The sequence below is a fragment of the Strix aluco genome, chromosome 8 (assembly GCF_031877795.1).
Source record: "Strix aluco isolate bStrAlu1 chromosome 8, bStrAlu1.hap1, whole genome shotgun sequence".
Classification (NCBI taxonomy): Eukaryota; Metazoa; Chordata; class Aves; order Strigiformes; family Strigidae; genus Strix; species Strix aluco.
In genome coordinates this window covers 10,877,999-10,894,286 of record NC_133938.1, presented here as the reverse complement: position 1 = coordinate 10,894,286, position 16,288 = coordinate 10,877,999, and the positions used below count along the sequence as shown (strand labels likewise).

Below are 16,288 nucleotides of genomic sequence, written 5' to 3'. Positions count from 1 at the left end.
CAGGCCTTCCTGGCTTCAAATTTACAGCAACTTGGAAAGAAAAATTCATCTAATTCCAGAAGGAACATAATTTGCATTTTGCAATTGTTATTTTTATATTATTTAATATTATATTCATTGTACTGTATTTTTCTTTGGTTTTATTCCTTCCTTTTTTAGAAGCTTAACAATGGAATATATTGGAAATCTAAACTCAGGTGATGCCCCAAGCCTTTGCTGTTTTAAGTCCTAATTACTGTAGCATTGGTCTCCTAACTTCACCTTAAATCAGCTTCAGATGTGTGAGTTGGGTCTGTGTGCTATTTTCACCCTTCACTGAGGTTTGGTTTTTCACTTAGATTGCGTAAGCGCTTGTCTATGTCTGAATCCTCACACACGGAGAGTGACTCCAGCCCACCCTTGACGGTCCGCCGACGCTGCTCAGGGCTTCTCGATATGCCACGTTTTGCCATCTCTGCTGAGGATGAGGGAACCGTTCTCAAAAGGCCACAGTCCGAGGGGATGCTCTTATCCGCTGTGCAGTCGCGGGAGGGGCTGCCGGTGCCCATTCCAGAACAGCCTGTGGAGCAGGAGCTGCAGCTGGAAGGTGATGCTGGACCCACCACCCCCTCCACGGCTGTCAGCAGCGCCTCAACGCTGACAGGTACGTGCTCGGCGTGATGGTGTCGTGGTCCCCAAGAAAGCTGTGTTAGCTTGCAGGCGTTAACTCTGTAAAACTGTGGATTTGGATGTCGGCTGATGGGAATGTCTCATGCTAAGTGGTTATTTTAATATAGTTTTCTGGATGTGCTTGCCTTTGAAGTAACATCAGTGGTTTAATCTCTTCAAAATTACATTTTGTATTTCAGTCCTGTCACTTCAAATTGATTAAGGTCTTCTCATGCTTGAGACTCATATGATCTATGCCTGCTTACAACCGCTGCGTGCCTACCTGAGGCAGCATTATTTTAAGCATTAGTCAGAGCAGATCACTGCTGAGTTGGAGAATATGGGTGTCAGCCATACTAACAGATCCCTGCTTCCTGTGGTTTTATTTATCCAAAAAGTTTGGACTAGAGAATTGAAATTTGCTGGGGGAATGGGGTTTGTGTCAGGGCCATGCTACTTGCTGTATCAGACAAATATCCCAAAATTTAGCCAAGTTGCAGGCTTAAAAATGTGCAGCCTATATTTAGTGGAATGGGTCTTAGAAGTCAGTGTTTAACTTCTGAGAAGTTTTGTCTGTCCTGGGGCCATTCTCCAGCACTGGGCTGAGCTGAACCTTCCCTGCGTTGGTGCCCTGGGCTGCTGCAGTGCACGGCTGGGCTCTGGGTGTTGGAGTGTACCCAGTTCCTGCCCCTTTTGGGGCACTGGGAAGGCAGAGGGCAAAGCTGCCTATTTCTGAGAACAGAGGAGGCCAGAGCTGGGAACTGGTGGGAAGCAGTAAGGAGGAAAAAAAGGAAATTCGGACCCATGGAAGAGAGCAGGGAATTGAAGGCTGACCAAGATAATATTTGAGAAGGAAAGCATATTTAGGGAGAGAACTAGATTACAGTGTTGAAGAACAAGGACTTAACTGGGTAAGAAAATAAGAAACAAGCTGCTGGGAGAAACTGGGGGCAAGCAGGCAAAGCAGTTGTGGATGCATTGAGGATGGAAAGGAGAGGAAAGGGGTACTGAGCAATAAGTCATAATGGCAGCAAGACTGGACAAGGACAAGCTGAAGGGCACTGGGCAGATATGATGGTGGAGTGATAGCAGAAGGGGAAAATGCCTTAGAGGAAATTTGCCTCCAGACTAAAGCCAGAGATCCCCACATCTCGTTATTCCTCTTCTGCAATTCAGTCTGTGAAATTCCTTCAAAATTGTCCCATTCCCCTCTATGGCTCATCCTCCCAGAAGAGGCCTGGTGCTGGCAGCATGTGCTCCATTAACCCGTGGGAAAAGGAGTGAAGGAAGTAAGCTACCACATATGTGGATGACAGAGGTGCCATAGTGGAACCTTAGTTTCTCAATTTCATACTAAAAGCCTAGAAACAAGCTATTAAAAATTGCAAGAACAATGTCATTGCAAATTTGAGTATCTGCAAATTGAAATAACCAAAAATGAAGCTTCCCTGGGCAGCCTGCTCCCCTGAGCCTAACGCATTAGAGCAGTCTTTAATCCAGCACATGGGATTCAGGGATACCGTTGCTTCAGTGTCCCCAGCCTACAAAGTTAAGTCAGAGGCAGGGGACTGTAAGAAAGGAATTTAATTCCTGTCGCTGTCTCAGAGTGCTCCTCTAATGTAGCCTTTTCACATGCAGCCTCCGATTCTGGGTTCCTCATTGTCTGGCAGCCTTATTCGAAACTCTGTAGCTGTTAAATGTTGAACAGGCATCTGGTACTGAGGTCTATGGGAATGGTGCTTTGAATTTTTATTTTCATGGTACTTCCTGCTCTACTTAGTATGCAGAGCAGTGGTGCCCACTTAAATAACAATGATCAATGTTTTGTTCTGTCCTCATTGTTCAAAATGTGGCCCTTAGGCTTTATTTATTGCAGGCTGCTTAAAATTTGCTTTTGAAGACAGAATGATTAATTTCCCTTGTGGACTTGCTGTGATGCTCACCACTTTCATTTCTAAGCACCTTGTAAATTCTAATTAATGTATTTTCACAGTGCCCCTTTAAGGTATCAGATGGGGAACTGAGGCACCGGAGCTTGAGTACAGCAGCCCCAGCCCCCAGCATCTGCTATTGTTACATGCCCAGTCTGATTTTCAAGATTACTTTGCATTTTATATATAATCATAGCAGGTTAAGTAATTCAAGACTAAATTGCAACAGTGCACAGAAGGATGAGAATTAAGGTTGTCTTTGCAATCCAAATTTTTACTTTCCCTGACTTTAGTACCTTAGTATTCTCTTAAAGTGGATTTTTTATGTGCAACTCCAGTAGAAACTGGCTCTTCTATTACAGGAAGTTTTAACTTAGATTGACAGTTCTTGCTGGTTGTAAAAATGGAGCACTTCCCATAAACCTGTTTTCATCTGTGAATGATCCCACTGAAATGGCTTGCCTGCAGAACTGCACCACAGCTTTAGGATTCATGTAACTGCTACTGAGCAATGTGATTTCATTAGTGAGCTCTTCCAACAGAATAGAAGCTGCTAATTTTCTGTATTCAGAATAACAACATTTCTGTAAATAAAAATTCAAGCCCTGGGGTTTCTTCTTAGGAAAATTTACTCTTGGACTTCATGTAAACATGACTTTGATTTAATGTATTTTGCCTGTAGGGGAATAGACTGTTAGGAATTCCCTGTGGTTCTAATCTGTTTTAATTTAAACTGTAGCTGGGAGCACTGCAGATTTCTCTGATCCACGAGCTCGCAGTAATAGCAATGAAGGCCCAGACTTTACCACTCCAAAAGCCATCAGCGATTTGGCAGTGCGGCGGGCACGACACAGGTTGCTCTCTGGGGAATCAGGGGAGAAACGTACCTCAAGACCTGTCAATAAAGTGATTAAATCAGCATCCGCCACTGCCTTGTCTCTCCTGATTCCCTCAGGTAAGAAATGCCTTGGGTGAGGCATTGTCGGAATCTGCAAGCACTAAACAAAAGGTCTGCAGACAGATCCTCCCCCTTCACTCTCCTGGAATAATGCCCTTGCTGGCAGGAGGGGAGAGATCTAACTTTTACAATCGGTTTAATATTTACTACTCGGCAGGATAATGAATACTGCTTTGCCACAGACAGGAGCATTGTGTGTGTGGTCTTGACTGCAGCTTCTGCAAATGGCAGCTGGGCCTTATTCTTTCCCTAATTTTGTTTAAATTGGCTCCTAGCTGGTCTCTAGACAATGGTGAAGCAAGGAGGTGTAGAGACACGGAACAATTTTAACCCTCAAGGTACTGGTTTTTGGGGGTCACATGCTAACTGTGGCACTGTTTGAGAACTGAATGTGTCTGGTGCGTTCATGCACCGGGAAGTTTCAGTAACTCCAGATTACTTGGTTGAGATTAAATGTTCAAGAATTCAGTAGTGCAAGTAACTCACAAAGTCAGTCAACACTGAATTGTTGGCCCAGCTCTGTCTTCAAGCAGAGCCAGACCTTGACAATTCCTAATGCCAGGTGGTAACTTCTAGTGAACAGCCCAACCATGCCAAGCTATGACAGACTGAGCTATGACAGACCAGTTCAGCAGGAGACTCTCCCCTCAAGGACTTTGTCCCTCTTTCTGGAGGGTAAGTCCTTGCTGTATTTCCAGGGCTGTACCTGTTCCTGCCTAGGTGGGAGCAGGAAATCGCAGCTAGGCCACCAGTGCCAACCCAGCAGAACCTGCAATGCCTGCCTGCCCCTCTCAGCCCAGAGCTGGAGGCAGGTATGCAACTGTTTCTTGGCACTGTCATGGTGATACACGTTACATTTCTTGTGGTTTGGGCGTTGGTTGCTTTTTGAGCTACAAACTCCCTCATGAAAATCTCTAAAATGTGTATTTAATCACACAGCAAAGGTTTCTCCAGAGCTGCTCTCATCTGCCAGGTAAATATGTGCTGGGCAATTCAGCAGGTGTTTCTTAATGGATTAGGGATTACCTTTTACAACTGCATTTAATATTCCTGTTCTTTGGGTTTATTTTACTGATGTTGACCAGCTTCACTTTAAAATGAGAGTTCTGTATTTGCTTTGTATTTTTAAGGTTGGAGGTTGTTCCACTCGTAAGCGTAGTCAGATAGTTTAGCCAGTAGCCCAGCCCTTGGCTGTTCGTTTGGGAAATGCACTCTGAAATACACTTGTGATGATGTTTTTCAGTAGCAAAGTCCCTGCAGTAGCTATTTTTTTAGGGTTAAATATTTTTGTCCCTGTGAATTTAAAACACTACCAAAACTACCTAGATGTAGTTGTTCTCTGATTGCCTATTGATTTTTTTTTTTGTGTTAATACTAACTGATTATGATTTATCTCAGTACCAACATGTAACTTGCACCAAGATCTAGAGACTATCTGATCTTTTGGAGGAGGATAATATATGACAAGCTTGAAATGGGGTGTTCCAGGACTGTGCCTAGAGCAAGTGCTTATGATGTGTTGTAAATCCCAGAAAGAGAAGTAGTACACACTGACCCAACCATAATCCTAGGCGAGCAGTGCTGCTTTATTAAATACACACCTCCAAATGTGCTTCTTTGGAAACTGCTGATTTTTGTATTTTGAAGCGTGAGTTAGTTGAAGCTGCAGGCAAACCCAGCTCTGGTGAAGACCACCAGCTTAAGAGCATTGGGAGAGATGGTTTCCTAGCTGTTCTCTAACAAGAATTTTCTCTCTTTTGGAGGCCTGGTTTCCTAATTTTTGCCCACCTTTGTGTCATCACTGTAGATCACCACACGTGTTCTCCATTGGCCAGTCCAATGTCACCTCATTCTCTATCCTCCAACCCATCTTCGAGGGACTCCTCACCCAGCCGCGACTTTTCTCCTGCTATTGCAAACCTGAAACCACCAATCATCATCCATCGGGCTGGAAAGAAATACGGTTTCACTCTCCGTGCCATTCGCGTCTATATGGGTGACAGTGATATCTACACTGTGCATCACATGGTCTGGGTATGTCTCTGCTTTTCTAACAGGAGTACCCTTGGGGCCGGAAATGCATTTAGCCAGGGTTGTGGGGTTTAGCTTTGTAAATTGTATTTTGCCACCCTGTTTTCTCTCTCTTTATTTGGATCCAAAGTTATCTTTCTGGGGTGGGGGAAACCCTTTAAATAAATAAATACATACATAAATAAATATCAGCACTTCGGGTTTTATCTGTAGCAGTTTTCAAGCCCATCACAGAACCACAGCAACCTTTCTTTCCTTCTTTCTTCCCTGGTTACATGAATCCACCTTCTTTCACCTGTAGCACATACTTTAAAGCATGTTTCTGTGTACATACCCCCTTTCTCTTTATCCGGGGTTGTTGCATGAGGGCCAGTTGTAGCTAATTTATTCAGACCTGTGTTAGCGATTATAGCCTGCTTCTGATCAGCTCAGTCTGCTGGGGTTTTCCAAGCAGTTGCTTGGAATTGATTACAAGCCTTAAAGCATCACTGCTGGTATGCTGATTGCCTAGGGATTTAGCTCTTGGCTTAGTTGTGTGCTATGCTAAAATGTCTGGTTTCCATGTCTGTATCTCTTCCTTCCCATTACTTCTCGTACTTGATCTCCGTGTTCATTTTTTGTTAATGTATGTGACTTTTAGCAATGATCCGTTCCCCAATGCGGTGTTGTTTGAATTTTGTAGTTAGGGAGAACAGAGTCAGGGTGGTTCATTCTTTTCCTTGTATTTCTGTGTTCATTAGACAATTTGAACTTCGTATGCTTTGATCATCATTTAACACTCATTCTTACCTAGAAAAATAATCTGAAGCTGTGTTTTTTCCCTTGCTTCTCTCTGCTTTCCTTGAAAAACGCTGAGTTTACCAAGATACTGATTTGGGGCCTTTTCTGGCTAGAGGGAGTGTTGCAGTATTCTCAAGTATATCTGTCTCCTCCCTATAAAGGAGGCTTACCTTCCTGAACAGCGATGGGGAAAGGCAATGTATTCATGGGGGAAAAGATCTGACATTGGATAGGTTAATAAAGGATGGAAAGTGGAAAAAGAAACTGTTTGGGATGAGATGCAATATCGGCACCCTAAACACCTGGCACAGAGTCTTATTTAGAAGTGTGTTGGCCACCTTGGGTTCCAGCATGTACATGGAAGGATGCTGGATTTGGGATGGCAAAGAAATTGAAAAAGATTGAATACTTGTCTGGAAATCAAGAGTATCTAGTTAACATTCCTGAGTGCTGAAAATTTTTGGAAGTGCGTTAAGCCTTTTGCTTTAGGAGGAGCTGGTCTCTTGATCAGCTTAACCATCCTGGCTGGCTGCCTTGGATCAGAAGACTGGCAGGATGCTGGGGGAGGAGTGGAAGAGCACAGATTTTTGTGCTTGGCTGTGCCAGTCAGTGGTTTCTTTCACCCTTCTTTGAAGCAGCTGATGCTGGCTGCAGCAAGAGATGAGATGGATGGGCTTTGAGTCTGATCTGGCCAGCGATCTTGTACATTCCTCTTCTCAAATCAGTCATCCCCTTCTCGTTGCCAGCACGTGGAGGAAGGTGGTCCAGCAAACGAAGCAGGTCTGCGTGAAGGGGATCTGATAACCCATGTCAACGGGGAGCCAGTCCATGGACTGGTGCACACAGAAGTGGTGGAGCTGATTCTGAAGGTAGGGACTCAGCACTGTTATGTTTTGGAAATTATGAGCCAGCTTGTTTAAAACACCATAGGTATCTAATTGGCATTGTCTGAAATAAAAGTATGTACACAGCACCTGGCCTTTGTGTTGCAAAAACTCATTGCTGCAGGCTTGATCCCTAAATCTCAAAAATTTCTGCATGTAATTTAAGCTGAAATCAGATATTTTGTGTGAGAAATAAGGACCTGTCAGATACATTTTTATCAGCAGTAGAAACAAAGGTTAATAAGATTTAAGTATAAAGTATACCTTTCCTCAAACATCCCTTTAAGAAACAAATACCTTAAAAATTTTCCAAATTGCTTTTATTTTTTGCCTTTAGGCTGTGCTAATGTTATTAGCTCTTAATACTGCTTTCTCAAGGATTATTCCTAGTGGTATTTAAAAGCAGCTTTGTAATGGTTGGTCTTAAAATTATCCAGTTAAATGACTTGCGTTTTGATACCTCCTCTGAGCTGAATCCATTTACAGAAATAAACCCCAAAGTTTTGGACTCTTCTAAGAGACAGAAATCTTTGGGACTGCAAATAGAGCAGCAATCAGGATTATTATTTTTTTTTAAGATGAGACAAGCCATGCTCTGTGTTGCAGATTCATCAAGATAGATGCCTGATATGCTCGCATCTGCCATCAGTCAGAGCACTGGTAATAGCATTGGTGACAGAATATCACTTTGTTCAAGTTTCCAAGTATTACAAGTATTAAATTGAGGCAGTTGGGATCTCGATGGGAGAGGTCAGATGCTGTGTTCTATCTGCTCTGGGAAGCTTTACCTACCAGCTGGTGTCCGAGCTAATCATTTGTGAAAGCCTGACTAAAGAGGGCTCTCTCTCAGCAATTCCTTAATAAATGATAAGTGGAGATGCAGAGGGGGAAATGGAGTTTGACAAAGGATTACAAAATGGCAGGCAGCAGTAAACTAGCAGCCTACCTGCTTAGCCTGCAGATCTGCCTCAAATAACCACGTTTTAAGTAATGTCTCTCTGTCTTGTTTGTGACAGAGTGGAAATAAAGTGTCCATCTCCACCACGCCATTTGAGAACACGTCCATCAAAGTTGGTCCAGCTCGAAAAGCCAGCTACAAATCCAAGATGGCTCGTAGGAACAAGAAGAGCAAAACTAAGGATGGTCAGGAAAGGTTCGTTTTGATGTTTCTCTGTGAAAATTAAATGGTAACCAAAATAATGTGAGAGAGATATTTTCAAATCAATTTGCAGATAATGTATATCAGTAGGCACCTCCTTTAGTTTTTCTTTTCTTTTTGTTTTCTTTCTCTCTTTAACTGTGCCATAAAATTGAGTGAATTATGACAATAAAGGTAAAAAATCATTTGGGCTTGTAAACAACTTCTGAATGCTCTTCCACAGTAAGAAGAAGAGTTCCTTGTTGAGGAAGATCACTAAACAAGCATCACTACTTCACACCAGCCGGAGTTTATCTTCACTGAACCGCTCTCTGTCTTCTGGAGAAAGTGTGCCTGGCTCTCCAACTCACAACCTGTCTCCTCGGTCACCAACGCAGAGTTACAGATCCACTCCTGAGTCTGTACACTCAGGTAAAAAAAGAATCAAAACAAAAGAGAAAAAAATCCACACAAACAGAAAAAAAATTGTAAAGATTTTTTGCTTATTGATTAATTTTTGAAGTAAAATATACAGCAGCAGGTAGGAGGTCTGTTTTTGAAGTAAAATGACAGCTGTGATGTCAATTACCTAAAGGATGGATGTATTCGCATTCATTGATTGATTTAAAAATGAAAATCCATACATCCTTTTAAGAATGCATTTGCTATAATACAACATCCTTTCACTTTGATGCAAATGTGTATTGTAAGTTGCAATGGTTTTGTAGCAGTTTGACACATTTTCTATATTAGTTCAGAGAAAAGGAATCAAAACAGTGTGGCAAAGTCATATTTGAAAATTGAATCAGCTGATGGAATAAAGAGATTTGCATCTTGAGAATAGCAATGAAACACATGGTTCATCTGCTTGGAGGTTTTTTCAGAAAAAACGTTCTGATAGCAGAGTGTTTCTCACTATGTTCTGGTGTTATGCGACAACGATGTGAGTTTTCCATCAGAAGCCATGCAATATTACCTTGTAATATCACTGCAGTGCTTTGTGGTAACATGGCGTTTTGTCTTGATTTTGCATGTCTTGTTTTCAATAACTTGTTTCAATGGCCAAATATATATTAATCTTCTTAGTCTTTTTTATTTTTTTCTCTTTTAAGTTGGTGGCAATTCTTCCCAGAGCAGCTCTCCCAGTTCCAGTGTTCCCAATTCTCCAGCCAGCTCTGGACATATCCGACCCAGCTCTCTGCATGGACTAGCACCAAAGCTTCAAAGGCAGTACAGATCTCCAAGGCGTAAATCTGCAGGAAACATCCCTCTGTCACCACTAGCTCACACTCCATCGCCAACCCCACAGTCCACATCACCGCAGCGCTCCCCATCTCCTTTACCAGGACACTCAGTTGGCAGCTCCAGTATTATTCAGTCTTTTCCAGTAAAACTACACTCCTCTCCACCACTGGTGAGACAGATTTCTCGCCCGAAAAGTGCTGAGCCCCCCAGATCTCCTTTGCTGAAGAGAGTGCAGTCAGCTGAGAAACTGGCTGCCTCGCTGTCCTCTTCTGAGAAGAAGCTGGCTTCCTCACGTAAGCATAGCTTGGATATCTCTCACTCTGAATTTAAGAAGGAGATGTTACAGAGGGATCCTAGTCTCCAGAGCTTACAAGAATCTGTGAATGAAACAACAGGTGGCAAACTTGGGCTAGCGGAAAAAGGGATGTTGCAGAAGCCGGGTTCACGAAAGTTGGGTGCTATTCGACAGGACAGGGTGGAGAGGAGGGAGTCTTTGCAAAAGCAAGAGGCCATCAGAGAAGTAGATTCTTCCGAAGATGAAACGGATGATGGTTCAGAAGATAGTCAGGATGGGAGAAGACTGGACAAGCCCCCTGACAGTGGAGACCAGGGCTCAGATTCTTTTAATGAGGATAATAAGTTTTCATCTAAATTGGAAAGCAAGGATAGTATTGAAGATGATGCCTTTCTACCTGAAGATCCAAAAGGTACAGAAGATTTGCAGAAGGGAAATGGTCAACAAGCCAAGCCTGTTTCAGAGCCCCTGCAAATCGGTGTGCACCCTTCCCCAACAGAGGCCCTCCCAAGAACTTCTCCAGAAAAAATAGCTAATTCAGAAGAGCCATTCCTGAGATCAGAAACAACTGCAAAGGAACATAAATTGCCAGAAAACAAAACTTTTGAGTGTTTTGGTCCAAAAGACAAGTCTTCTGAAGCAATCAAAGACCTAGGGAGAACTACAAGTATTCAAAAAACAGTAGATCGCACAGAACATATACAGTGCCCATCTATCAAACTCTTGGAACTTGAAGAAGGTGACTCTTCAGGGGCCTCGTGTGGTAAACTTGACCTGAAAGACCCTCTGCTAACAGAAAGCAGTCAGAAAAAACAGGATTCCAAACCTCTGCTGGCACTTTCTTCATGGTGCACGGCAAGCGTGAGCACTCCTCTCTCGGTAAGCCCCGCAGATCGCAGCGACAAGGATCACAAGGAGATGCTTCAGCCTACAGAACAGCACAGCACCTCATTTCTGTCCCCTGGAAGTGCGAGCAAAATGTCCCACAAAAGTCCTAGTACTGAAAAGCAGCCCAGCTCGTCCCAGGCAGAGAGTGCTTCAACTGCCAGCAAAACGAGCCCAGCAGGTCCTGTGTCCTCCACGCTCCTCGTCCCCGGTGCTATCGAAAGAGCTCTCTCCGTGTCTCAGTTAGTGCCGCTAGCTCAGAGCGTGTTAGGCCCTTTGAAGCTCAGTATGGCTGGTTCCGGAGAGGTGGAAAAGAGAAAGGATTTCCCCCATTCGGGTGCCTCCTGTAAAGAAGAGAGAGATTCAAAACAAAAAAGGCAGGAAACTTCACAAGCAGGAGTGTGTCAAGAGAAAGCCAAACTATCTAGCACGGACCGTCTGACCACAAGGAGCGGATCCTGCGCAGAGTCGTTAAACTCAGCAAAGCCCTGGGAGGCGACGTGTCCTGTGGTGTCAAAAAAGGAAGCAACTTTTTGCAGTGCTAAAACGTCTGAAGTGTTGGGGGGTAGCTGCAAAATCACTCCATCAAAAGAGCTATCTCATGCTCTTGGACAAGCAGCTCTGAGAGCCTCTCCTCTGCCAGATGGCAGCACGAGGCCCTGTAAGGAAGGGACTCTCAGGCAAGCAAAAAGCAAAGAGGTTGGAAATCAGTTAAAAATACAAGACTTTCCCCTGTCACATGATGGTGCTGTAAAGAAAACATAGCAGCATCCCTGGTACGCGTGGACTTGGAGCATTCTACATTCAAAATAGAGACTGCATGTTTGAATTTTGTAATATACACTAATATAAAATAGAACTTGTGTACATCTATTTTTGGGAGGGTTTTTTTCATACTGTTTTTTGTGTTTTTTCATCCTTGCTATTCTATTTTTGTACACAGTAATGCTTGCTGTCTGAGGTCTCTTTAGAACAGGGTATCTTTAAAGCAGGGCTTAAGAAACAGTTTGTTGATTTTTTTTTTCTTTTTTTTTTTTTTCCCCCTTCCAGACCTTTTATGTTGCCTGAGTTTAGGACCTGTTGTGCTCTTCCCTCTAATCCTGCCTTTATTTGAGATACCAAAATTCCGAGTACAAAACAGGCAGTTTACTTTAAAATCTCTGCTTTTCAACCTTCTCTTTGAAACGCCATTGGAATTCACAAATTTCAAGTATTTTCTTTGAATTTACAATCTGGTGTCCTTTGACAAGGAGAAGAAAATACCCTCTTGTCCGCAAGCGATTCTGGAACTACGAACCCTCTTTGTAAGGCCTCTTCATCACCATGTGCATTCAGTCCTGCACGCGTCTTTAGAGGATACAGAGGCAAGGGACTTGGCTGGAGGGATTGGACAGAGAGCGATCTCTGTCTTCTTTTTAAACCAATTAAAAGTACTTTTCAATGCAATTATCAGAAAGAGAAATATCCAATCTGTAAGCTGTTTTGGGGGGGATTTTTTTTACTTACCCTTTATGGGACACGTGGCAAATTTTCCCTCTGTTTTTAAAATTTTAATGATGTTTTATCTTCCTTTCTCTGGCTTCAATTCATAACTTTCCCTGCCTCAGAATAAATGACCCCAGGAGAGGGGTGCCTTGTAGGTTGATTTTAAAGTAGAGGAATTTGTAGTCGCATGTTCTCCAGTGTGTCTCAGGCAAAGTTATCTCAATGATAAATGACCTTTGGAGACTTTTCCTTCTCTTGGTGAGTCTAAATAGGTAGGGATTTTAAGGTGTTCCTTAACATTTCTGAATTGGGGCTTGGGAAACTTGCTGAGTTTTCTGAATCTGCCCGTTTTAAAAACAAAAAAAGCCTATGAAGAGCCTGACTCCTCGAGTTCTGTGGACAAGCTGCAAGCAGACTTCAAAACACATGTGATATTTTAAGATTTCAGCTTTGATAGCTAGGTCATTTCCACCTCTGAGGTCACTTTCCATTAAAAAGTTCCTCTTTGCTCTTAGGTTTAGACATTGCTTTGCTTTAAGTGTGACCAACTCTGGATAACAGTGCTCTTTGCTGAGGATTAGATCAATAATAATACACCAATAAATGTGTTGAGTGGTGATACCTATAGCACTGTAAGCCATCTCTTCATCCAATTAAAGGTTCCTCTTGATGAACGCTCCCATCATTTGTCCCAGATTGTGCTCAGCTTTTATTCTAGTCTTGTCTCAGTGTATCTCCCTGCGGATCACCCGCCAAGTCTAGTATCCTGCTCACTGGCTTACTCTGTTAGAAGCAGAATGACTGTGCAACAGTATTTCAAGCTAAAACCTGCATCTGTTGGTCTTATTTCATTACACTGCCACCTTTTTCATTGTCTTGGCCTTCTCCAGACTTGAAGTTTTGATTCACTTTCCCTAAATGCAAATATGTTTTTATATAGGAATATATTTTCTCCATCTCTTTCAACTTGATTTCAGCTCAATCCACAAATCACAAAAATCTCTGGAATCTCACCCTGCTTCCTTCTGTATAACCGGTTTCCCCCAATTATATACTTGATTTTGGCTGCTTAGATTTAATTTCTGGACCAAGTTTTGATTTGGTTTGAACTTTTTTTTTAACATGTTTAAGTGCGTGTTTACTCCGTGTGTCTGTGTGAACTTGTATGGTGTTGTTAATACACTAACCAAAGCCTCAACGCTCCCAGATAACATGTTAATAAATCTTGCTGTGACGGTATTAAGAGCAGAGCCTGCTGTGCTGTCTCTTTGCTCTTTTTCCTGGAATTCATAGGCTACTCATATACACTTGGTTTGCAGTTATAAACCACAGTATTTCCACTGTCTTGTCAGGGTCCTTGGTATCTCCAGGCTCTCAAAGCACTCTTGTTGATGAGCATTGTTCTGTGCTGATTTGGAGCAATAGCAAGTAAGGAGCAGACTTGGCAGGATCTGGTACTTATCTGGCTGGTTTTCTCCCCCATGGGTTGATCTACTAAAAAATTGCTGAGAAACAAGGTCCGATTGGCAGTGGTGTATATGATAAAATGGACAGGAATAGTGAAAAATTGATTCAGCATCCTGAGTCTGTGATAATTACAAAGCAAAGCCTCAAGCTTATCTCCTGAGAGCACCTAACCTTGGTGAGATGAAGACTGTATCAATTAAGTAGTGAGCCCGGAGCTGCGTGAGGATGTGGTCTGACCTGGCTGTTCCCTGGGTGGTAGGTCCCCCTTCTCCTTGCGGTGACACAGCTGCCTCTGTGAGCGTGCTCCTGGGGCATCCACTAAGGGCTCTGCATTTAAAAAAACTAAGGGGAAAACTGCTCTTAGGAGAGAGGGCTGGGTAAGCTGGCTCATCCCACGCAGGTTGGGAGGGGACCTGCTGAAGATACCAGCTGTATTAGCTGCTGACTCCCTCCCTTTGCAGCTGGGGGTTCCTGTGCTGAATTGCAGAGTTATCCTTACGCATAAAAAGAGGAGTGAAAAACCTTGCTATGTCACAGCTTTTGCTGCTTTTGCCTGAATTGGCCAAAGAAGCAGCGAGGTCTGTGTTTCGTTGCCTCTTTTGTAGCTACAGTACAAAAAGTGATCAGTGCAATTTTAAAAACCCTGTTTTTTTGGAAGACAAAGCCAAACAGCATTACCAGGAAAGCATCCTAGTGAAACCCCATATCCCCTGCTCCTGGTCAGTCCTGCAATTTTCACCCAGTGTGCCAGGTGCCCCATCATCCCAGTTCCACCTTCTGCCAGATTTATATGGTGCACCTTAGCAAAAGATTTGGGCAAAAAGACTTTTTTCTATAAAATTTTGATAATAAACCATGTAGATACACCAAGACTTACTCCTTGCTCTGCTAAGAATTGCTTAAATACCTTCTCAAATAAGCTTGCAAAATGTGTTGGGGAGGAATGAGATGTTGGAAAAGCTCTGTGTGAAGAGTGTGTTCCCCAGCTCAGGATCGGGCCCGCGGTACCCAAGTGAAGCATTTAGCAAGCCAAGAATTAGGCCTCCATAGATAACCCTGGGTCAGACAGGCGGGAGGTAGAAGTTGCGTGCGTGTGGTGTGCGTTTGGTGAATGAGCCGTGCATATAATCATCCAAATAAGCTGCTTTCCTGCTTCATTTCCCTGTTTCCTTCTGTCGGCTTGGATGTGTCTCCTGCTCCTCATCTGTGTTGGGATAACACAGCATCAGAGCTGGTTCCAGCCCCTCTCTGCTGCATCCGGCCGGCACATTCCTGCCCTGTGCCTCATTTCAGTGTTATTTTTCCCTTTGTCTCTTACTGTTGCAAACTAAGAGAAATGGATGATATTTATTGTAAATATTAGACTTTAGCATTGTAATGGCCACTCCTGGGTCTGAATGTCAGAGGCCTTTGGCTGCTAATATACTAAAGAGCGCTTGCCGGGGAGGGGGTAGGAGTGACCAGTGGTTTTGGTTGCCACACTTGCATTAAGGTGTGATTTGGAGTATTTTAATTTTTTTTTTTTTTTTTCTTCTTCTGAAGAGGGGAGGATAACGTCTTTCTCTGGTTTTCTCTTACTGGATGTGAAGGATAATTCTGTACTTCTAGTAGAAGATTTGACAGAAGTGTGTGTTTATGTTGTGTTCGATTACCATATCCAGGTGGCTGTGAGAGCACCTCCTGAACTGGGCTCCGCCAAGCTGTGTCACTCAGCACTTAGCTAGATAAGAGAAAGTGTGGAATTTCTGTGTTTTTAGAAACTTGAACAATTGCCACATAATAGCGGTGCAATAATTTTTATTCATGTTGTACCTGCATGTCGATGTTCAAATCCTCCTCCAAAATAAATAATTTTTTTTTTTTTACATAAATTCAAACTTGTGTGTGTCTCGTGTTTGGTCTCCCCTTTCTCTCCCCATGGTGCTGGGGTTGGCTGTGCCTTCAACCTGTCGGCTCAACCGGCTGCTTGATGGGGCAGAAAATAGCCTGCAGAGTGTCTGGGTATTGGAGTAAATCTGCCAGGCTATTTGGGATTTTCTGCTCCATGGGCCAGATGTATGGATAAGCCAAAGCTTTCTACTCTGAAACTCAAGCCCAGAATTTACCATCCTCCACCAAGAGCCCCTTAAGTATATAGTGTACTGTGTCCCTGCTAAGGCAGGGTCCTCATGATCAGCCCTTACTAAAGGGGTAAAAACGTGTAAGACATGAAACTTAGCTGAGCAATAGGAGAAAAGAGCATGACAAGGAGAGGATGGGACAGCACAGCTGAACACAGTAGCCTGTGGGTGTGTGAATGGTGTGCACCATGAAATCCAGAGGGCAGTGCCTGCCAGTGGCACAGGTCCAGCATTGGCTTGGGTTAGCCAAACGGCACGAGGCAACAGGAGCTATGTAGCCACCTTGTGCACCCAGTTATTTAGTCTGTCTTGATAATCTACCACCCAAAACCTTTCTAAACCCAGCCCTTTTGCTTTTAACATTTTGCAGTTGTGCACTCTCCACGTGGAAAAGCCTTCAAAGGCTTATTCCTGTCCTTGC

General features: G+C 43.3%; 1 protein-coding gene across 9 annotated transcripts in view; it reads left to right on the top strand.

The window, feature by feature from the left end:
- Window positions 1-15,610, top strand: part of MAST2 (microtubule associated serine/threonine kinase 2) — a 198,194-nt gene extending 182,584 nt beyond the window's left edge. For all 9 annotated transcript variants that reach the window (XM_074832136.1, XM_074832138.1, XM_074832137.1 and 6 more), the window contains 7 exons: window positions 339-643; window positions 3,319-3,534; window positions 5,345-5,571; window positions 7,095-7,217; window positions 8,249-8,385; window positions 8,615-8,802; window positions 9,483-15,610. In XM_074832136.1, coding sequence (XP_074688237.1) covers window positions 339-643; window positions 3,319-3,534; window positions 5,345-5,571; window positions 7,095-7,217; window positions 8,249-8,385; window positions 8,615-8,802; window positions 9,483-11,560 — 3,274 coding nt within the window. In that variant the 3' untranslated portion in view covers window positions 11,561-15,610. The remainder of the gene's footprint in view (window positions 1-338; window positions 644-3,318; window positions 3,535-5,344; window positions 5,572-7,094; window positions 7,218-8,248; window positions 8,386-8,614; window positions 8,803-9,482) is intronic.
- The last annotated feature ends 678 nt before the right edge of the window (window positions 15,611-16,288 follow it).